Here is a 21,543-nt window from a genome sequence, read left to right on the forward strand (position 1 = left end):
GAATACAATTGTCAGTCTGCTGTTTTCTGCAAATATTCAAGTTATAAAGACTCAAGTTGCTGGAGAAGACATCAAGCATCTCTGGAGAAAATGGATAGCTGATATTTCGTCATAAGGTCATAAGGGAATGGAGCAGAATTAGGCCATTCGGCCCATCAAGTCTCCTCTGCCATTCAATCATGGCTGATCTATCTCTCTTTCCTCACCCCATTCTCCTGCCTTCTCCCCATAACCTCCGACTAATCACAAATCTATCTATCTCTGCCTTAAATATATCCTCTGACTTGGCCTCCACAGCCTTCTGTGGCAAAGAATTCCACAGATTCACCACCCTCTGACTAAAGACATTTCTCCCCATCTCCTTCCGAAAGGAACGTCCTTTAATTCTGAGGCTGTGACATCTACTCCGAGACTCTCCCACTAGTGGGAACATCCTCTCCACATCCACTCTATCCAAGTCTTTCATTATTCGGTACGTTTCAATGAGGTGACCCCTCATCCTTCTAAACTCCAGTGAGTACAGGCCCAGTGCCGTCTAAACCAAATGTCGACCCAAAATACTTCCTATCTCCTGTGAGCACTGGGCTCAATTAGTAAGTTATATCTAAAGGCTCCTTGATACTAGCGAGGGAGGAAACTTTCAGTTCATGATTTCTGGCATCTTTGTGGCTTAGGCTGAGAAGGCTTAGGAAGTGCAGCGAGTCCTCCACAACTCTCACCAACTTCTACAGATGCGCCGTAGAAAGCATTTCATCGGGATGCATCACAGCACGGTTTGGGAACAGCTCCGTCCAAGACCCGCGAGAAATTGCAGAATTGTGGACACAGCCCAGACCATCGTACAAACCAACCTCCCTTCCACTGACCCGATCTACACCTCACGCTGCCTCGGCAAGGCCAGCAGCATCTAAGAGGGAGTTAGATGTGGCCCTTATGGCCAAGGGGATCAGAGGGTATGGAGAAAAGGCAGGTACGGGATACTGAGTTGGATGATCAGCCATGATCATATTAAATGGCGGTGCAGGCTCGAAGGGCCGAATGGCCTACTCCTGCACCTAATTTCTATGTTTCTATGTTTCTATCATCAAGGACGTGCCTCACTCGGGTCACTCCCTCTTCTCCCTCTTCTCCCATCGGGCAAAATGTACAGAAGTGTGAAAACGCACACCTCCAGATTCAGAGACAGTTTCTTCCCGGCTGTTATCAGGCAACTGAACCATCCTACCACAACCAGAGAGCAGTGCTGAACTACTATCTACCTCATTGGTGACCCTCGGACTATCCTTGATCGGACTTTACTGGCTTTACCTTGCGCTAAACGTTATTCCCTTTATCATGTATCTGTACACTGTGAATATCTCGATTGTAATCATGTATTGTCTTTCCGCTGACTGGTTAGCACGCAACAAAAGCTTTTCACTGTACCTCGATACACGTGATAATAAACTAAACTGGACTAAACTAAACTTTGATGCATAAACTGATGTTGATGCATGGTGCACTGGGGAGAGTTACACACAGAAGTTCTAATTCCAATTCCATCCATCAAAATCTTACATGGGTAAACACACGTGTTATACTCATCAATTGCATTTAGAAACATAGAAACATAGAAATTAGGTGCAAGGAGTAGGCCATTCGGCCCTTCGAGCACCCAGTTTATTCACAAACTAGTTTATGATCCGATCGCTTTTAAACAAAATGATTTTCATACGTGTGCAGTGTCTTTAATGTTTGACAGCATCATTTACTTGAAAGCCAATGACCAGAGCTATAAACTCGATTACCAATCTGGCTTTTGGATTCTATTCAGGCAGCATAGTGGCGCAGCGGTAGAGTTGCTGCCTTACGGTGAATGCAGCGCCGGAGACCCGGGTTCGATCCCGACTACGGGTGCTGTCTGTATGGAGTTTGTATATTCTCCCCGTGACCTGTGTGGGTTTTCTCTGAGATATTCGGTTTCCTCCCACACAGGAGTGAAGGGTCCTTTTCAGAATGGCAGGCAGTGGCGAGTGGAGTGTCGCAAGGCTCGGTGTTGGGGCCGCAACTGTTTACCATATATATATTAATGATTTGGAAGAGGGAATTAGGAGCAACACTAGCAAGTTTGCAGATGATACAAAGCTGGGTGGCAGTGTGAACTGTGAAGAGGTTGTTAGGAGGTTCCAGGCCTCAAATCAAGGGGGCAGATTATTATCTCAATGGGGTTAGGTTAGGTAAGGGGGAGGTGCAGTGAGACCTGGGCGTCCTTGTACACCGGTCACTGAAAGTTGGCTTACAGGTACAGCAGGCAGTGAAGAAAGCTAATGGAATGTTGGCCTTCATAACAAGAGGATTTCAGTATAGGAGTAGAGAGCTTCTTCTGCAGTTGTATAGGGCTCTGGTGAGACCACATCTGGAGTATTGTGTACAGTTTTGGTCTCCTAATTTGAGGAAGGACATTCTTGTGATTAAGGCAGTGCAGCGTAGGTTCACGAGATTGATCCCTGAGATGGCGGGACTGTCGTATGAGGAAAGATTGAAAAGACTAGGCTTGTATTCACTGGAGTTTACAAGGATGAGGGGGAATCTTATAGAAACATATAAAATTATAAAAGGACTGGACAAGCTAAATGCAGGAAAAATGTTTCCAATGTTGGGCGAGTCCAGAACCATGGGCCACAGTCTTAGAATAAAGGGGAGGCCATTTAAGACTGAGGTGAGAAAAAACTTTTTCACCAAGAGAGTTGTGAATTTGTGGAATTCCCTGCCGCAGAGGGCAGTGGAGGCCAAGTCACTGGATGGATTTAAGAGAGAGTTAGATAGAGCTCTAGGGGCTAGTGAAATCAAGGGATATGGGGAGAAGGCAGGCACGGGTTATTGATTGGGGATGATCAGCCATGATCACAATGAATGGCGGTGCTCGCTCGAAGGACCGAATGGCCTCCTCCTGCACCTATTTTCTATATTTCTATGTATCTATGACTCCAAAGACGTATGGGTTTGTAGGTTAATTGGCTTGGTAAATGTAAAAAATGTCCCTAGTGTGTTTAGGAGAGTGTTAGTGTGCGGGGATCGCTGGTCTGAGTGGACCTGATGGGCAGAAGGGCCTGTGTCCGCGCTGTATCTCAAAACTAAACTAAAATGAGGATCTTACTCTGGAATGTATTATAGTCATTATTTAACAAAATAAACACTAGCTTGTGAAGTATATGTACTAGGTTTGCATTAAGTTCTTTTGAGCTTTTAAAAATCTACTTAGCTTAAGTTGCATTTAGCTGCTTATATCAATGTCCATTCTTATGCAGAGAGTTGTAACTGTAGGCCAGTCCAGCACACAGACCAGACTCGTCACCAATATGTACCTCAACTCCTCCTCACCATCAACTCCTTACACTCCTGACTGCTGTTCCCTGACGCTATACCTCCCAGTTTGCTCTTCTGATTGTACTTGAGTTTGGCTTGTTTGAATTTATGTTGAGAATTATCTGATGCAATTGGATAGCATGCCATACACAGCTTTTTACTGTACCTTGATACATGTGAATAACAACCTTAAACCGGAATCATTACTGAATAATTAATGTGTAAGAAAGAACTGCAGATGCTGGAAAAATCAAAGGTAGACTTAAATGCTGGAGAAACTCAGCGGGTGAGGCAGCATCTATGGAGCGAAGGATGAGGTGACGTTTCGGGTCGAGACCCTCCTTCTCTCCATAGATGCTGCCTCACCCGCTGAGTTTTTACTGAATAATAATATAACTTAGCAGCATTTGAATAAAACCTCCGAATAGGTTCCCAACTATATAACCATATAACCATATAACAATTACAGCACCGAAACAGGCCATCTCGACCCTTCTAGTCCGTGCCGAACACGTAGACATATAGACTAGCCTAGGGGGTATTATTTTTAACTTTGCACTATTATTGTTTATTTACTTGTCTGTCTGCTTTCTTTATATATATATATATATATATATACTGAACTTTTTTTAATTCATGAAGGGCTTTACGGAATATTTCAATGTTTACATATCTGTTGTGCTGCTGCATGTAAGAATCTCATTATTCTATTTCGGGACAAATGACAATAAAACACTCTTGACTCTGCCCTGCATATCCATGTGCCCACCCAAAAAAGCTCCTAACATGTGCCTGCCTAGCAGCCTACTTCTTGAAGTGCAGTTGATATCTTTGTAGGAGCCATTTATGTTTAGGCTAGTTACAGTTGCCACATTATCTTATTTTGTCTAGCTATTTCTAGCAGTAATATTTTGGACACTTGGGCTTATGGGACAGGGAGTGACAGACCAGGCATAGGAGGAGGAGAGTACGCAGTTGTCACCAGATGGGTGAGAACAGAAAGTTACAGTTTGTATGAGAATAAGGAAAACCTGCTACATTCATCCCTTTGTTTGTACAACTGCTTCAATAAAGAGTCAATGAAACTGCAAATAACCATTGGAAGATCTGTTCTATTAGGTCTGCGTAAGATCACTCCTAAACCCCTGTGTAGTCATGGCAACGGAAAGTTGGACATTGGAAAATAAAGAAATTGCCCTTACATCCACCCCGCTGTGATTCCCCCTTACATCCACCACTGTGATTCCCCCTTACATTCGCCACCCTGTGATTCCCCCTTACATCCACCACCGCCCCCTTACATCCACCCCCTGATTCCCCCTTACATCCACCCCGCTGTGATTCCCCCTTACATCCACCACCCTGTGATTCCCCCTTACATCCACCACCGCACTGTGATTCCCCCTTACATCCACCACCCTCTAATTCCCCCTTACATTCACCACCCTGTGATTCGCCCTTACATCCACCACCCTGTGATTCCCCCTTACATCCACCACCCTGTGATTCCCCCTTACATCCACCACCCTGTGATTCCCCCTTACATCCACCACCGCACTGTGATTCCCCCTTACATCCACCACCGCTGTGATTCCCCCTTACATCCACCACCCTGTGATTCCCCCTTACATCCACCACCACACTGTGATTCCCCCTTACATCCACCACTCTGTGGTTCCCCCCAAGCCATTAAAGTCTTTGTTGGTTATTCGGAGTCTTGTTGTGAAATCAGACATCAAACATCGAGCTTCTCTTTGTGAATTGGGGAGAGGTCCAGTTTTGAAAGGGATAACAAGATCAAACTCCAGCCATGGGGTTGTGATCAGGAGCAGGGCCTTACTTTAACATTAACGAGCCTTGGTGAGGCCAGACTTGCGAATAGTTTTGCTCTTCTTCTCTGAGGAAGGAGGGCAGCAAAGTTTGACGAGACTAGTTCCAAGATTAACAACAGACTGATGTATGAAGACAGGTTGGGACAATTGGGCTTATATTTACTCATTGAAATGTATAGAATGTAAAGAATCTGTATAGATATTCCATCTTGGACTGATATTAGAATCTGATAATAGATCTTTTGTTTTCTGTACCTTTTCATATCTCTAGTTTCCCACCCCTGACTCTGACTGTAGAAGGGTCTCGACCCGAAACATCACCTATTCAATTTTCCCCAGATTGCTGCCTGACCCACTGAGTTACTGCAGCATTTTGTGTCTATCTACAAACAAGGTGTTTTGAGATGGTGAAGAAGTCCAGAACCAGAGGTCCAAGCCTAACGGCGCAGGTAAATGCATCCAGCATTGGGCTGAAGACAACAGCCATCCCCCAAAGTGTGCAATACTCCAAATGTGGTCTGGCCAGAGACCTATAGAGCTGCATAGTGACTTCCTGAAGAAGAGTTCCGACCTGAAACATCACCTGTCCCTTTTCTCCACAGATGCTGCCTGACCCGCTGAGTAAAGGGCCTGTCCCACTTTCACCACCTAATTCACCACCTCTGGCGAGTTTGCCCTTGACTCATACTCGCAGCATAGTCGTCACGTGGTCGTAGGAGGTCCTAGGAGGGCGTAGGTAGGTCGTAGGCATGTCGTGATGCTAGTCGTAGGTACTCGTGGCATCAAGTAGGTCGGGGCGTTTTTTCAACATGATGAAAAATGCCCACAAGTAAAAAAGGTTGTGAATTAGGTCATGAAAGTGGGGCAGGCCCTTTACTCCAGCATTCTGTATCTATCTTCATGACTTCCTGACTCTTGTACGCAAAGCCACCACCAATGAAGGCAAGCATATCAGACACCATCTCTATTTTCATTGCCACTTTCAGAGAGTTGATGGACTTGGATCCCGAGATGTCTCTGTACGTCGGTGCTGCCAAGGAACCTGCCATTAACTGTGTACTTTCCCCCTTACATACAACCTCCCACAGTACGAGGCCACACACGTGGATCTAAACATTTCAGCGGAAGACGGAGGAACAGGTAGAACAGAAAGCAACCGTGGTCATTGCAAGATCCAACGCCTTCCCCATCCATCATTTCCTGACAACTTCACAGAACATTTAGCATAGGAACAGCCAAAACAAGCAGCCAAACAGGGTAGGGGCAGAGAAAGCCATTGTTTTTGAACCTGCAAGGTCCCCTTGGAGATTTAGGAGCTGAGTGTTCTTGACTCATTCCCAGCAGCCTAGAACAGGGATTCCACAATGTTTACCCCCTGTTTCTAATCAGAACCACATTGCAAGGAAAAAATGTTGCATGTGAAACAAAGTGTGAAAAACTAGGAAGGGCCAAAAGGAAAGACTGAGATTAATCTGACTTCATCGGGGTCAAGCAAAGAGCGTTCACGTCGATCGCGGCCCTGTTTCCACCAATCTCTCCACCACCACGGACAACAAGCACAAGAAGCAGCAAGACAGACACCATTGCAGATGCCGAGACGTGTGTTCAGTTCTGGCCGAACAACTTCAGATCTTGTGTGTGGGCTCCACAACAACAACAACAACAAGCAGATCTGACTTCATACGTTCATAAGTGACAGGAGCAGAGTTAGGCCATTCGGCCCTTCAAGTCTACCCCACCATCCAATCACAGCTGATCTATCTCTCCCTCCTAACCCCATTCTCCTGCCTTCTCCCCATAACCCCTGCCACCCGTACTAATCAAGAATCCATCTATCTCTGCCTTAAACATATCCACTGACTTGGCCTCCACAGCCTTGACTTGGACAATTCCTCATGTCAATTTACAAAGCTATGAATATTTTCAATTATTAATTGTTTTGGCATCGTTGCCCTACAACTAATTTGCATATATAGATTCAAAATCGGTTGCCACACAAATGAATGGCAGCTACACAATAATACGATCAAGCAGCAGGTAGTGCTGCTGCCGCACAGTGTCAGAGACCCATGTTTGATCCTGCCCTCGGATGCTGCCTGTGTGGAGTTTGCACGTTACCCCGTGGATTTCCTCCTGCATTCTAGACATGCGGGTTTGTAGGTCAATTGGCCTCTGTAAAAAGTGCCCCCTGTGCGATCGTGAAAGTGGAATCACAATAAACAATAGAAAAAAGGTGCAGGAGGAGGCCATTCGGCCCTTCGAGCCAGCACCGCCATTCAATGTGATCATGGCTGATCATCCCCAATCAATAACCCGTGCCTGCCTTCTCCCCATATCCCTGATTCTACTAGTCCCTAGAGCTCTATCTAATTCTTTCTTAAATCCATCCAGTGACTTGGCCTCCACTGCCCTCTGTGGCAGGGAATTCCATAAATTCACAACACTCTGGGTGAAAACGTTTTTTCTCACCTCAGTCCTAAATGACCTCCCCTTTATTCTAAGACTGTGGCCCCTGGTTCTGGACTCGCCCAACATTGGGAACATTTTTCCTGCATCTGGCTTGTCCAGTCCTTTTATAATTTTATATGTTTCTATAAGATTCCCCCTCATCCATCTAAACTCCAGTGAATATCTTTTATGGGTCAGATAAAGATGGAAGGGGGAAGAAATGTAATGCCAGAGGGAGGGATTGGATAGAGTGGAGATGGGGGAGGAAGGATTGTAGGAGAAATGGGGGAACACTAGGGTGGGAAAAAATAATTTGGGAGATATTACCAAAAACTGGAGAATTCAATCTTTCTACCCAAGCAGAATATGAATTGTTGTTCCTGACTCTGGGAAGGGAGGAGATCCAGGACAGAAAGGTCCATGTGGGAATGGGAAAGGGGAGTTAGCAACTTTTTAAAAGTTTTCTCCCACCTACTACCATCAGATGCGAAGAAGAGTCCTGAGCTGAAACGTCACCCATCCACGTCCTCCAGAGATGTTTAGGAAGGAACTGCAGATGCTGGTTTAACCCGAAGAATACCACGTAAACTGAAGAGGTACAAGGTTAATTCCCGGGATGGCGGGACTGTCATATGCTGAGAGAATGGAGCGGCTGGGCTTGTATACTCTGGAGTTTAGAAGGATGAGAGGGGTTCTTATTGAAACATATAAGTTTGTTAAGGGTTTGGACACGCTAGAGGCAGGAAACATGTTCCCGATGTTGGGGCAGTCCAGAACCAGGGGCCACAGTTTAAGAATAAGGGTTTGCCATTTAGAACGGAGATGAGGAAACACTTTTTCACACAGAGAGTTGTGAGTCTGTGGAATTCTCTGTCTCAGAGGGCGATGGAGGCCGGTTCTCTGGATACTTTCAAGAGAGAGCTGGATAGGGCTCTTAAAGATAGCGAAGTCAGGGGATATGGGGAGAAGGCAGGAACGGGGTACTGATTGTGAATGATCAGTCATGATCACGTTGAATGGCGGTGCTGGCTCGAAGGGCCGAATGGCCTACTCCTGCACCTATTGTCTATTGTCTGTTGAAGATAGACACAAAAAGCTGGAGTGACCCAGCGGGTGAGGCAGCATCTCTGGAGAAAAGGAATAGGTGACGTTCCGGGTCGAGACCCTTCTTTAGACGAAGAGTCAGGGGAAAGGGAAAGGTGAGATATGGATGAGTTACTCTTGCAGAGATGTTGCCTGACCCTCTGAGATACTCCAGTGCTTTGATTTTTATTTGTGTTGGGAACTGTTGTCTGTTTTTCCACTTTCATTCAGTTGAATCTCCAAGCACACAGCCAAGTGGCCAGAGACCCTGGCAGTCATGCCACAGGCTTTGAATTGTTCCTTTGTGTGGAATCTGAGAACGGTGCCTAAACAACCAAGCCCGTTCAACCCAGCATGCCAGCGTCTGTTCAGTGGTGAAGCTATCAAATTAGTTTCACTGTTTTTTGTTCTCTCTATGATACCATGTTAAATGTTTTCCCTTATTTAACCTTCTTTTAGACAGCAATGAATGCATGAGGCAAGCAAATTCAATAGCAACTTTCCTTACATCCAGCAGGATAGGCACTAAATGACAATAGACAATAGACAATTGGTGCAGGAGTAGGCCATTCGGCCTTTCGAGCCACCACCGCCATTCAATGTGATCATGGCTGAGAAGAGTTGATCGGAGGTGTCAGTGTTGCAGTTGAATAAAGGGGACTATGGGGCCATGAGGGAGGAGCTGGCCACAGTTGACTGGAAAGATATACCAGCAGGGATGACAGTGGAACAAGAATGGCAGGTGTTTCTAGGAATAATACAGAGGGTGCAGGATCAGTTCATTCCGAGGAGGAAGAAAGATTCCAAGGGGAGAAAGGGGTGACCGTGGCTGACAAGAAACGTCAGGGACAGTATAAACATTAAAGTGAAGAAGTACAACGTAGCAAAGATGAGCGGGAAGCCAGAGGATTGGGTAATGATTAAAGAGCAACAGAAGATAACTAAAAAGGCAATACGGGGAGAATAGATGAGGTACGAAGGTAAGCTAGCCAAGAATATAAAGCAGGATATTAAAAGCTTCTTTAGGTATGTGAAGAGGAAACATTAGTTAAGACCAAAGTTGGACCCTTGAAGACTGAAAAAGGTGAATTTATTATGGGGAACAAGGAAATGGCAGATGAGTTGAACAGGTACTTTGGATCCGTCTTCACTAAGGAGGACACAAACAATCTTCCTGATTTACTAGTGGCCAGAGGATCTGGGGTGACGGAGGAACTGAAGGAAATCCACATTAGGCAGGAAATGGTGTTGGATAGACTGATGGGACTGAAGGCTGATAAATCCCCAGGGCCTGATGGTCTGCATCCCAGGGTACTTAAGGAAGTGGCTCTAGAAATTGTGGATGCATTGGTGATAATTTTCCAATGTTCTATAGACTCAGGATCAGTTCCTGTGGATTGGAGGGTAGCTAATGTTATCCCACTTTTTAAGAAAGGTGGGAGAGAGAAAACGGGGAATTATAGACCAGTTAGCCTGACATCGGTGGTGGGGAAGATGCTGGAGTCAATTATAAAAGATGAGATAGCCGAACATTTGGATAGCAGTAACAGGATCGGTCCGAGTCAGCATGGATTTACGAAGGGGAAATCATGCTTGACTAATCTTCTGGAATTTTTTGAAGATGTAACTAGGAAAATGGACAAGGGGGAGCCAGTGGATGTAGAGCACCTGGACTTTCAGAAAGCATTTGATAAGGTCCCACATAGGAGATTAGTGGGCAAAATTAGGGCACATGGTATTGGGGGTAGAGTGCTGACATGGATAGAGAAGTGGTTGGCAGACAGGAAACAAAGAGTAGGGATTAACGGGTCCCTTTCAGAATGGCAGGCAGTGACTAGTGGGGTACCACAAGGCTCGGTGCTGGGACCGCAGCTATTTACAATACACATCAATGATTTGGATGAAGGGATTCAAAGTAACATTAGCAAATTTGCAGATGACACAAAGCTGGGTGGCAGTGTGAACTGTGAGGAGGATGCTATGAGAATGCAGGGTGACTTGGACAGGTTGAGGGAGTGGCAGATGCATGGCAGATGAAGTTTAATGTGGATAAATGTGAGGTTATCCACTTTGGTAGCAAAAACAGGAAGGCAGATTACTATCTAAATGGCGTCAAGTTGGGAAAAGGGGAAGTACAACGGGATCTGGGGGTCCTTGTACATCAGTCTATGAAAGTAAGCATGCAGGTACAGCAGGCAGTGAAGAAAGCGAATGGCATTTTGGCCTTTATAACAAGAGGAATCGAATATAGGAGCAAAGAGGTCCTTCTGCAGTTGTACAGGGCCCTAGTGAGACCACACCTGGAGTATTGTGTGCAGTTTTGAGACAGGATATTTTTGCTATTGAGGGAGTGCAGTGTAGGTTTACAAGGTTAATTCCCGGGATGGCGGGACTGTCATATGCTGAGAAATTGGAGCAGCTGGGCTTGTACACTCTAGAGTTTAGAAGGATGAGTGGGGATCTCATTGAAACATATAAGATTGTTAAGTGCTTGGACACGCTAGAGGCAGGAAACATGTTCCTGATGTTGGGGGAGTCCAGAACCAGGGGCCACAGTTTAAGAATAAGGGGTAAGCCATTTAGAACGGGGATGAGGAAACACTTTTTCTCAAAGAGAGTAGTGAGTCTGTGGAATTCTCTGCCACAGAGGGTGGAGGCAGATTCTCTGGATACTTTCAAGAGAGAGCTAGATAGGGCTCTTAAAAATTGCAGAGTCAGGGGATATGGGGAGAAGGCAGGAACGGGGTACTGATTGGGGATGATCAGCCATGATCACATTGAATGGCGGTGCTGGCTCGAAGGGCCGAATGGCCTACTCCTGCACCTATTGTCTATTGTGTATTATCCCCAATCAGTACCCTGTTCCTCCCTTCTCCCTATATCCCCCTGACTCCGCTATTTTTAAGAGCCCTATCCAGCTCTCTCTTGAAAGCATCCAGAGAACCGGCCTCCACCGCCCTCTGAGGCAGGTTCTCTGGATAGGGCTAGAACTCTCCCTATAACTCAGACCCTCTAGTCCTGGCAACATCCTCGTAAATCTTCACTGTACACTTTCCAGCTTGACAGCAGTTGTCACCCGCTTCCACCAACTCACCAGCTAAACCTCTCAAACTACTTCTATCTCCCTCCCACCCTTCCACCAACTCACCCCAAACCTTCACTCATCCTCCCACCCTTCACTCATCCTCCCACCCTTCACTCATCCTCCCATCCAGAAACACTTCAAAAATACATATTTCATTCAACACCCTCTAGAATCTCTGAAGCACAATAACATCCAGCTTCTAAAATGACCTGCCACTGGCTGAGAAATAGGTGGTTAAAATATCCATGAGCTGAGCCATTAATGGTCACAGGATCTTGACATCTTCTGCTTTCCCATTGACTGGCAGCCCAACTCCGTTTCCTCGTCCCCTCCCTGTGAAGACTAGGAATGTTAGACTTGTGCTCATTCCGATTGTGGGCAAGTAAACGGCATGGATGAAACTGAGCCAAGATTCCTGCAGTTTGTCAAACCTCTGACTCTCTCTAGTGGCATTCACTGATTACTGCAATCAAACAGGGGAATGAAATGAAGATGGACACAAAAATGCTGGAGTCAAGAGTCAAGAGTGTTTTATTGTCATAGGTTCCGTATGGGACAATAAAATTCTTACTTGCTGCAGCACAACACAATATGTGAATATGTAAACATTGTATAAAACGGGAAAAAAAGAAAAAGTTCAATAAATAACAAATATTGTGCAAATAACAAGTAATATTATTGTCTTTTGCAGTTCAGAGCTCAGAGCTTATTCGTTGTGATGGCTGTGGGGAAGAAGCTGTTCCTGAACCTGGACGTTACAGTCTTCAGGCTCCTGTACCTTCTTCCTGACGGCAGTGGTGAGATGAGTGTGTGGCCAGGATGGTGTGGGTCTCTGATGATGCTGGCTGCCTTTTTGTGGCAGCGACTACGATAGATCCCTTCAATGGTGGGGAGGTCAAAGCTGGTGATGGACTGGGCAGTGGTCACTACTTTATGTTGTCTTTTCCGCTCCTGGACGTTCAAGTTCCCGAACCAGGGCACGATGCAACCAGTCAGAATGCTCTCTACAGTGAACTCAGTGACTCAGTGGGTTAGACATCATCTCTGGAGAAAAGGAACCGGTGACCAAATGAACTTGGCTCAAGAAGGGTCTCGACCCGAAATGTCACCCATTCCTTCTCTCCCGAGATGCTGCCTGTCCCGCTGAGTTACCCAGCATTTTTTGTCTACCTTCGATTTTACCAGCACCTGCAGTTCTTTCTTACTACTTGGATTAAAAACAAAAGTAGTACAAAAAAAGACACAATGTGCTGGAGTAACTCAGCAGGTCAGGCAGCATCTCTAGATAACATGGATGGGTAATGCTTCGGGAAAGGACCCTTAATTGTGGTGAGGGTGAGGGTGTGGATAAAACTAGGAGAGAGGTGGGGAAGAAACAAATCCTGGTGTGTGATAGGTGGATACAGGTGAGAGGGGTTTTTGATAGGTGGATGGTTGGACCATCGATGAAGAGATGGAATGGGTGAGATAAGAATAGAAGAGGTAAGGATTGTGAAGCCAGAGGAATGAATGTAGGTGTAAAGAGATGTGGCAGAGACAGGAGACAGGGGTGGAATGGGAGAAATGGGTGAACATCCAGGAGGTGGTGCTGTTAGTAGGTTAGTTGCCTGAAATTGGAGAATTCAATGCTCATACCATTAGGTTGTAAACTACCCAAGTATCCATTAGGTTGTAAGCAGGTTGGTGGGTAGACTTTCTGCAGGTGTTAAAGGGAGGGCACATCCTACAAATATCATGTTCCTTTATCCTCCCCGAGTCCAGGCACAAAAAAAGAAAGGTCTCGACCTGAAACATCACCCGTTCCTTCTCTCCAGAGATGCTGCCTGTCCCGCTGAGTTACTCCAGCATTTTGTGTCTACCTTCGATTTTAACCAGCATCTGCAGTTCTTTCTTACACATCACCAAGGCGTGTTGATCCTTGCTTGCACAGTTAAGTACAAGTACTCAATGATATTTTTTTTTCAGGAAGGTCTGATCTCATGAGCAATTTATTATAATGAAATATATTGTTTTAAAATTAAATAAAACCTTGCTTTTATTTCCATTAGAGTGCAGCTGATTGCAAGCAAGGAAAACCACCTTTCCCTTCCTGATCATAATGAGGCAAGGGCAAACGGTGACCAAAAAATCCGTGTTTTGATTGAGAACAAGAACATTCCACTTTTTCCACTAGCCACCAATTTTGGATGTAAACGATGGCTGCAAAGGCCTGATTGAAGCTCTGCCAGCTAACCCTGAGATTCAATGCTAAAGGGGCTGTCCCACTTGTGCAACCTAATTGGCGAGTTTGGAAGAGTTTAGGAGAGTTTGAAAAATTGATATGTTGAAGACCTCCTTCGACTATGTTGAAGACTAGCTTCAACTAGCTACGACTAACTTTGGGAAAATTGGACACCGAATAGTGGAGAGTGAAGATGACCTCCTTTGACCTCCCTTCGACTATGACGAAGACTATCTACGACTCACTTCGACTACCTCAATTACCTACAACTAACGAACATGCCGACCTACTACGACTAAACCTACGTGTAAAAAAAGTATCCATTTTTTCCATGGCGACCTTTTTTTACTCGCGGGCATTTTTTAACATATTGAAAAAAACGTCGCAACCTAGCTGAGGCCTCGAGTTCGCGGAGCCCACTCTTGAGCATGAAGGAGAGTTACCAAGACCTCCTAGGACCTCGTGTCGACCATGGTGCGAGTATGAGTCGAGGGCAAACTCGCCAGAACTCACGGATTAGGTCGCCCAAGTGGGACAGGCCCTTTACCCTGAGTTTGAAGGCTCTCTAACTGCCTTATCTTTAGTTTTAGAGAAATTAAAACTAAACAGCGTGGAAACAGGCCCTTCAGCCCACGGAGTTCGTGCCCACCACAGCTAACAACCAACTCACACCAGCCTGCAGACTGGGGACAAATATTCCCAATTGTTTCCAAAACCAAATTAAACTACAAACCTGGATGTCTTTGGAGTGTGGGAGAAACCCACACAGTTACAGGGAGAACGTGCAAACTCCACACAGACAGCACCTGTAGTCAGGACCAAAACCAGGTCTCTGGCTCTGTAGGGCAGCAACTCTACAATGTCACCTCCTTCATCTTGCCTTCAGTCCACTTCCAGTCAGTTTCTGTCTACATTTCTGCGTTGAGAATAGTACTTACAAAACGTTGATGTTCCACTGAGGTTTTGGCTCGACAATAGCTCAGCCGACGAAAAAGGGGTGGTATAGCAGCAAGGTGGTTGAATCGGGGAGGAGAGCCTCTCTGAAAGACAGAAGGATTGACCAGTGTTTTAACAGCCTTGTAGAACAATGACAATCATTTCATTGTTTTTTTTAGCTCAGGGAAAGTTGCCAGTATAGAGTCATAGAGTGATGCAGCGTAGAGTGATGCAGTGTAGAGTGATGCAGCGTAGAGTGATGCAGCCTAGAGTGATGCAGCATAGAGTGATGCAGCATAGATGATGGAGCGTAGAGTGATGCAGCGTAGAGTGATGCAGCGTAGAGTGATGCAGAGTGATGCAGCGTAGAGTGATGCAGCGTAGAGTGATGCAGCGTAGAGTGATGCAGTGTAGAGTGATGCAGCGTAGAGTGATGCAGAGTGATAGAGTGATGCAGCCTAGAGTGATGCAGTGTAGAGTGATGCAGTGTAGAGTGATGCAGCATAGAGTGATGCAGCGTAGAGTGATGCAGTGTAGAGTGATGCAGTGTAGAGTGATGCAGTGTAGAGTGATGCAGCATAGAGTGAGAGTGAGTGATGCAGCGTAGAGTGATGGAGCGTAGAGTGATGGAGCGTAGAGTGATGGAGCGTAGAGTGATGCAGCATGGAAACAGGCCCATCGACCCAACTTGCCCACACTGGCCAACATCAACTTGTCCCATCTACACTCACCCCACTTACATAGAAACATAGAAAACATAGAAAATAGTTGCAGGAGGAGGCCATTCGGCCCTTCGAGCCAGCACCGCCATTCATTGTGATCATGGCTGATCTTCCCCTATCAATAACCCGTGCCTGCCTTCTCCCCATATCCCTTGACTCCACTAGCCCCTAGAGCTCTATCTAACTCTCTCTTAAATCCATCCAGTGACTTAGCCTCCACTGCCCCCTGTGGCAGGGAATTCCATAATGCACTTGCCTGCATCAGGCCCATATCCCTCTAAACCTGTCCTATCCATGTACCCGTCCAAACGTTTCCTAAACGTATTCGATAGTACCTGACTCAACTACCTCCTCTGGCACTACAGTGCATTCCATGCACCCACCACCCTTTGCAAAAGTGAAAAAGTTACCCCTCAGTTTCCTATCAAATCTTTCCCCCCTCACCTTAAACCTGTCATCTGGTCCTCGATTTCCCCTACTTTGGGCAGGAGCCTCTGTGCATCTACCCGATCTATTCATGATTTTGTACTCCTCTATGAGATCACTCCCTCATCCTCCTGCTCTCCAAGGAATAGAGTCCTAGCCTGCCCTGCCCCAACCTCTCCCTGTAGCTCAGGCCCTTGAGTCCTGGCAATATCTTCGTAAATCTTCTCTGTACCCTTTCCAGCTTGAATTATAATTCACAACCACCACCCTTTGCAGATATTAGAAATTTCAACTCAGTTTCAATCAAATCTTTCCAGAACCTTAAACCTGTCATATGGGGGGAACTTCTTTACCCAGAGAGTGGTAGCAGGAGCCTCTGTGCATCTACCCGATCTATTCATGATTTTGTACTCCTCTATGAGATCACTCCCTCATCCTCCTGCTCTCCAAGGAATAGAGTCCTAGCCTGCCCTGCCCCAACCTCTCCCTGTAGCTCAGGCCCTTGAGTCCTGGCAATATCTTCGTAAATCTTCTCTGTACCCTTTCCAGCTTGAATTATAATTCACAGAATGCAAGATATTAGAAATTCAAACTCATTCAAAGATGGGTGTCTGTCACATTTCCTGTCTGGTTCAGACACGGTGGTTGTTAATTAAATCCAATTTCTTGCTACAAAACATCAGAATCACACTTTATTCGCCAAGTATGTTTTGCAACATACGAGGAATTTCACTGGGCAGGTCAGTCATACAATTAGAAGCAACAGACTCAAAAACACATTTCAACATGAACATCCACCACAGTGACTCCTACACATTCCTCACTGTGATGGAAGGCAAAATAAAGTTCAAGTCCTTCCTTTTGTTCTTCCTCGGCCGTGGGCCTCGAGCCCCCGGTGGAAGGGGATGAATTTGACACACGTAGCTGGCAGCGTTTGGGCCCTCCACGTTGAGGCTTTCAGCTCCTGCATCGGGGGGGGGGGGGGGGGTTTCGGCTCCCCCGCGCTGGGCGATCAAACCTCACGTCGGGGCTGGTGAACCTTCCTCAACATACCAGCAAAACAGAAGTTGAATCTACATGCAAGATCGAGCATGTAGCGTAAGGAGCAGTACATGAGAAACTGGCCCCTGGAAAGAGTCAAACATTTGTTTCCATCCAACTTCAATATTTCTCCAAGTATAATATTGATGCAAATCTCTTTTAAAAACCATCATCGATTGGATTTCAGCCATTCTCTCTGGTAGATCACTCTATCCCACAAATCATTCCACATTACATTAAAATTCCCCCTTTCTCCTTTCCGCAGTTGCTCTTGGCACCATCTCCTCACCAGTAGTCCAGCTATAACTCAAGAGCAAGTATTTCCAAAGGATGTAATTGAATGAATCAGAAATTTGAACCCTGCTATTTCCCCTCTTATTTATAATTTCAAGAGGTCATATTTTCTCAAATCGCCAGCTAACTAAGGCAACGTATATAGAAATGTACAGCACAGAAACAGGCCCTTTGGCCCATCATTGACCATGTTGGCCAAGTTGGCAGAGTCCCATTTGCCTGCATTTGGCACATGGCACTCAAAACCCTTTCCGATCTACATGTCTGTCTAAATGTGTTTTAAAAGTTGTAATTGTATCCACTTCCTTAACTTTCCCTTGCAGCTTTTTCCAGATATAGACTACCGTCTGAGTGAAAAAATTGCCAGAAGTCCTTCTGAAATCTCTCATCTTTCACTTTGGAGTTTACTTTAGAGATACAGCGTGGAAACCGGCCCTTCGGCCCACCGAGTCTGTGTCAACCAGCGATCCCCGTACATTTCTTCCTCTTCTTCTTCTTGCAAATGAAACATAAACCAAAGGAATAGTTAGATCTCAAGTCGGGTGTTGAGCAGCCAGATTGTAGTCTCTGTTGGCGTCAATGTCTGTCAGGCCCTGACACAGCTCCATGGCAGACCAATTGAATAACTACTTTGGTTCCGTCTTCACTAAGGAAGACATAAATAATCTGCCGGAAATAGCAGGGGACCGCGGGTCAAATGAGATGGAGGATCTGAGTGAAATCCAGGTTACCCAGGAAGTGGTGTTAGGTAAATTGAATGGATTAAAGGCCGATACATCCCCAGGGCCAGATAGGCTGCATCCCAGAGTACTTAAGGAAGTAGCTCCAGAAATAGTGGATGCATTAGTGATAATTTTTCAAAACTCTTTAGATTCTGGAGTAGTTCCTGAGGATTGGCGGGTTGCAAACGTAGCCCCACTTTTTAAAAAGGGAGGGTGAGAGAAAACGGGGAATTACAGACCAGTTACTCTAACATCGGTAGTGGGGAAACTGCTAGAGTCAGTTATTAAAGATGGGATAGCAGCACATTTGGAAAATGGTGAAATCATTGGACAAAGTCAGCATGGATTTACGAAAGGTAAATCATGTCTGACGAACCTTATAGAATTTTTCGAGGATGTAACTAGTAGCGTGGATAGGGGAGAACCAGTGGATGTGGTGTATCTGGACTTTCAGAAGGCTTTCGACAAGGTCCCACATAAGAGATTAGTATACAAACTTAAAGCACACGGTATTGGGGGTTCTCATGTAGTGTATTTTGGGTACTTGGAACTGACTCAAAAGAACTCTCAGATACAGGAGTAAACTAGCAAGCTTCTTTATTACAGGACGCCAGCATGAGTCTCCCCCAGCGCATGCGTCTGTCCCCTCACACAAGACATAACATATGCTAATTACATTATATACATTACACTGCTCCCCCTTTAGCTTGGAGGCGAATAACACCATTTCTAGTACGTTAAATATAATTGATTAACACAGTTGCAAAATGATATTATTGCAGTCATCTTACATTACATCCTCATAACTGTAATAATCGTACTAAAACTTAGCACATAATGGTTTATTCCACTCATCTTTCTAATCACTCTAGCTCTCCCTGTATCTGCCTCTTCCCTTTTTAAATATCCTAATCTAATTTGCAGATTTCTTTCCTGTTCTTGATATTCTGCTAAAGTTACCATTTCCTCTGTTTCTGTTCCTTATTTGTAGGTGGGACCTGACACACGACTGCAGGTTTTTGTTTTTCAGTCGCTCTCTGTCGCTCAATTTCCTGGCGCTAGGTATGTATCTGCTCTTGTTGTATAATGACATTCTGCAATGCATAAACATTTGTCCATTGCTCAGTGAAGGAAGCTCCATGCTGGACCATACTGAAGTGTCCTAATCACAATCGGTCCTGCATACTTTTGTCTCGACCGACCAGCCTCTCTTCTTTAGACTTTTCTGTTAACAGCTTTTTGCTCATCACATTTATTTAACCGTTCCTTGCAACGTTGAAGCCTTTTCTGCTGTTCGTCTATTTGTCTCCTTAAATCACCTTTCTGGTTATTCATCAAGCAGTAGGATCTATACTGTCCTTGCAATACAGCAGTGGCTTTGATTTGCGCTCTGTATATTTCTCTTACTACATAAGCACGATAGTGATACTGCACTACAACTGCTGTATAAATCGGTTTGAGGAAGTCTTTCCTATATCGTTTAAGCCTTTTGTATCGTTTCAGCCTTTTCTGTTGTGCATCTATTTGTCTCCTTAGGTCTTTCCTATACCAACTGATACGGAGTACTGACTGCACTTTTACAGTAGCTCTCTTTTGCTTAACCCTCTGCCTAACCACCATACTCTTGTAGGCAGTTTGAATGGTAATAGTTGCATCCCTCATTGACTGATATTGCACAAACTGGGAATGCCCTATTTTGCATGCGTTGTACCATCTCTGGATCGAAATGACTGCTTGTCGCATAGCTCTGTACCGTACCCTTAATCGGTAACCACGGTATGCAGCTTGCAGAGTGACTACAGCCGCCTTTTGCATCAAGAAATGCTTTCTTGGAATGCACATTCTTATGAATGACTTAATACAGCGTGCTGCCTTGGTTTTCACTACCAATACTCTGGCTTTGATCCCCCGGTACAAGGCCTGAATACAAACCACTGCTTCTCTCAAACTCTTATACTGTCTCACTTGGACATCTCTTATCTGGCATGCTCTGTATCGTTGCTGTACCGCAATGGCAGACCAGCGTAGTTTCTTAAAATACTGACGCTGTTTATACATCTGATAATAAGTCTGTATGACCTTGACAGATTTATGCATGCCCCACAGTTGCCTTCGAACAAGCATTCCACGGTAGGCTGCCTGAAGCAGTACAACGCTTCTGCGTACCTTCATGTAAGTTTTGCGATCACTTTCCATTTGAAGGTGTGCCCTATAATGGGTTTGTACTATTATAGCTGCCAATCTCATTGCCTTGTATTGACGGTATACTCTGTGCCTTCTAAATGCTGCTTGTATTACCGTTGCTGCCTTCTGTTTGTTCCGGATTTCTCTCCGTACATTCATACCCCTGAATGCACCTTGAATAGCTAGGGTTGCCCTTTGGATGGCAATTTCTCTTTGCCTTTGACTTCTGCCACTTTGCATTTGCCCTTTGTCCCTTAGCACTTGACCTGTGTCCTTTTGCACTTGACCTTTGTCCTTTTGTGCTTGACCTTTGTCCTTTTGCTCTTGACCTTGGTCATTTGAGAGACTCTGCCCTCTTTAGTTCAGGCTCCTTGCCTCTGGAAGCCCTTGGAGGTTTTGGCGAGAAATGAGCCATTAAAGCCTCCTTACACTCCTCATACATTTTATCCGTGGGCGCTGCTGGCAGCAGTAACATACATAAGGTTTGATAACCCTCTTCCTTAGCCTAATATGAACCATGCTCTCTTCTTCTCCTCTACAGCAATATCATTGGAAATGAAACAAGCCTCCATGACTTTGGCCCATTTCTCAAAATTACACCCATAATCAAACTGGGGCACGTTTCCTACAATTTGAAAAGCCATGCTACCTGTTGCTATTCAGGTGCACTATCTTCTGTTCCCTCACTGTGTAACCATATAATATAACCATATAACAATTACAGCACGGAAACAGGCCATCTCGACCCTTCTAGTCCGTGCAGAACACATAATCTCCCCTAGTCCCATATACCTGCACTCAGAACCATAACCCTCCATTCCCTTCTTCATCCTATACAGCCAATATCATTTTTAAATGAAACAAACGCCTCCACGACTTTGGAAGCCATTCTCAACATTACACCCATAATCAAACTGGGGCACGTTTCCTACAATTTGAAAAGCCATGCTACCTGGTGCTATTCAGGTGCACTATCTTCTGTTCTCTCACTGTGTATTCTGCACTAGACTTAATCCTTCTACACACTAAGAAGTGATCCAGCCCACTGACTATTACTAATTCTTATAATAATAGATTTATACTATTAACCAACATTTCATGTTAATAGACATTTAGAACATTTTAACCATATTCCTGCTATGCACACAGATTTACTATTAATAACAGTGACCAATGCATTACATCCAAACAGTCCCGCTTTTAC

General features: G+C 45.1%; 1 protein-coding gene across 4 annotated transcripts in view; it reads right to left on the bottom strand.

Moving 5' to 3' along the window:
• Positions 1–21,543, bottom strand: part of LOC129695067 (uncharacterized) — a 146,858-nt gene that overhangs the window by 104,843 nt on the left and 20,472 nt on the right. For all 4 annotated transcript variants that reach the window (XM_055631820.1, XM_055631821.1, XM_055631819.1 and 1 more), the window contains one exon: positions 14,953–15,054. In XM_055631820.1, coding sequence (XP_055487795.1) covers positions 14,953–15,054 — 102 coding nt within the window. The remainder of the gene's footprint in view (positions 1–14,952; positions 15,055–21,543) is intronic.

This window comes from Leucoraja erinacea, unplaced genomic scaffold, assembly GCF_028641065.1.
Source record: "Leucoraja erinacea ecotype New England unplaced genomic scaffold, Leri_hhj_1 Leri_92S, whole genome shotgun sequence".
Taxonomy (NCBI): domain Eukaryota; kingdom Metazoa; phylum Chordata; class Chondrichthyes; order Rajiformes; family Rajidae; genus Leucoraja; species Leucoraja erinaceus.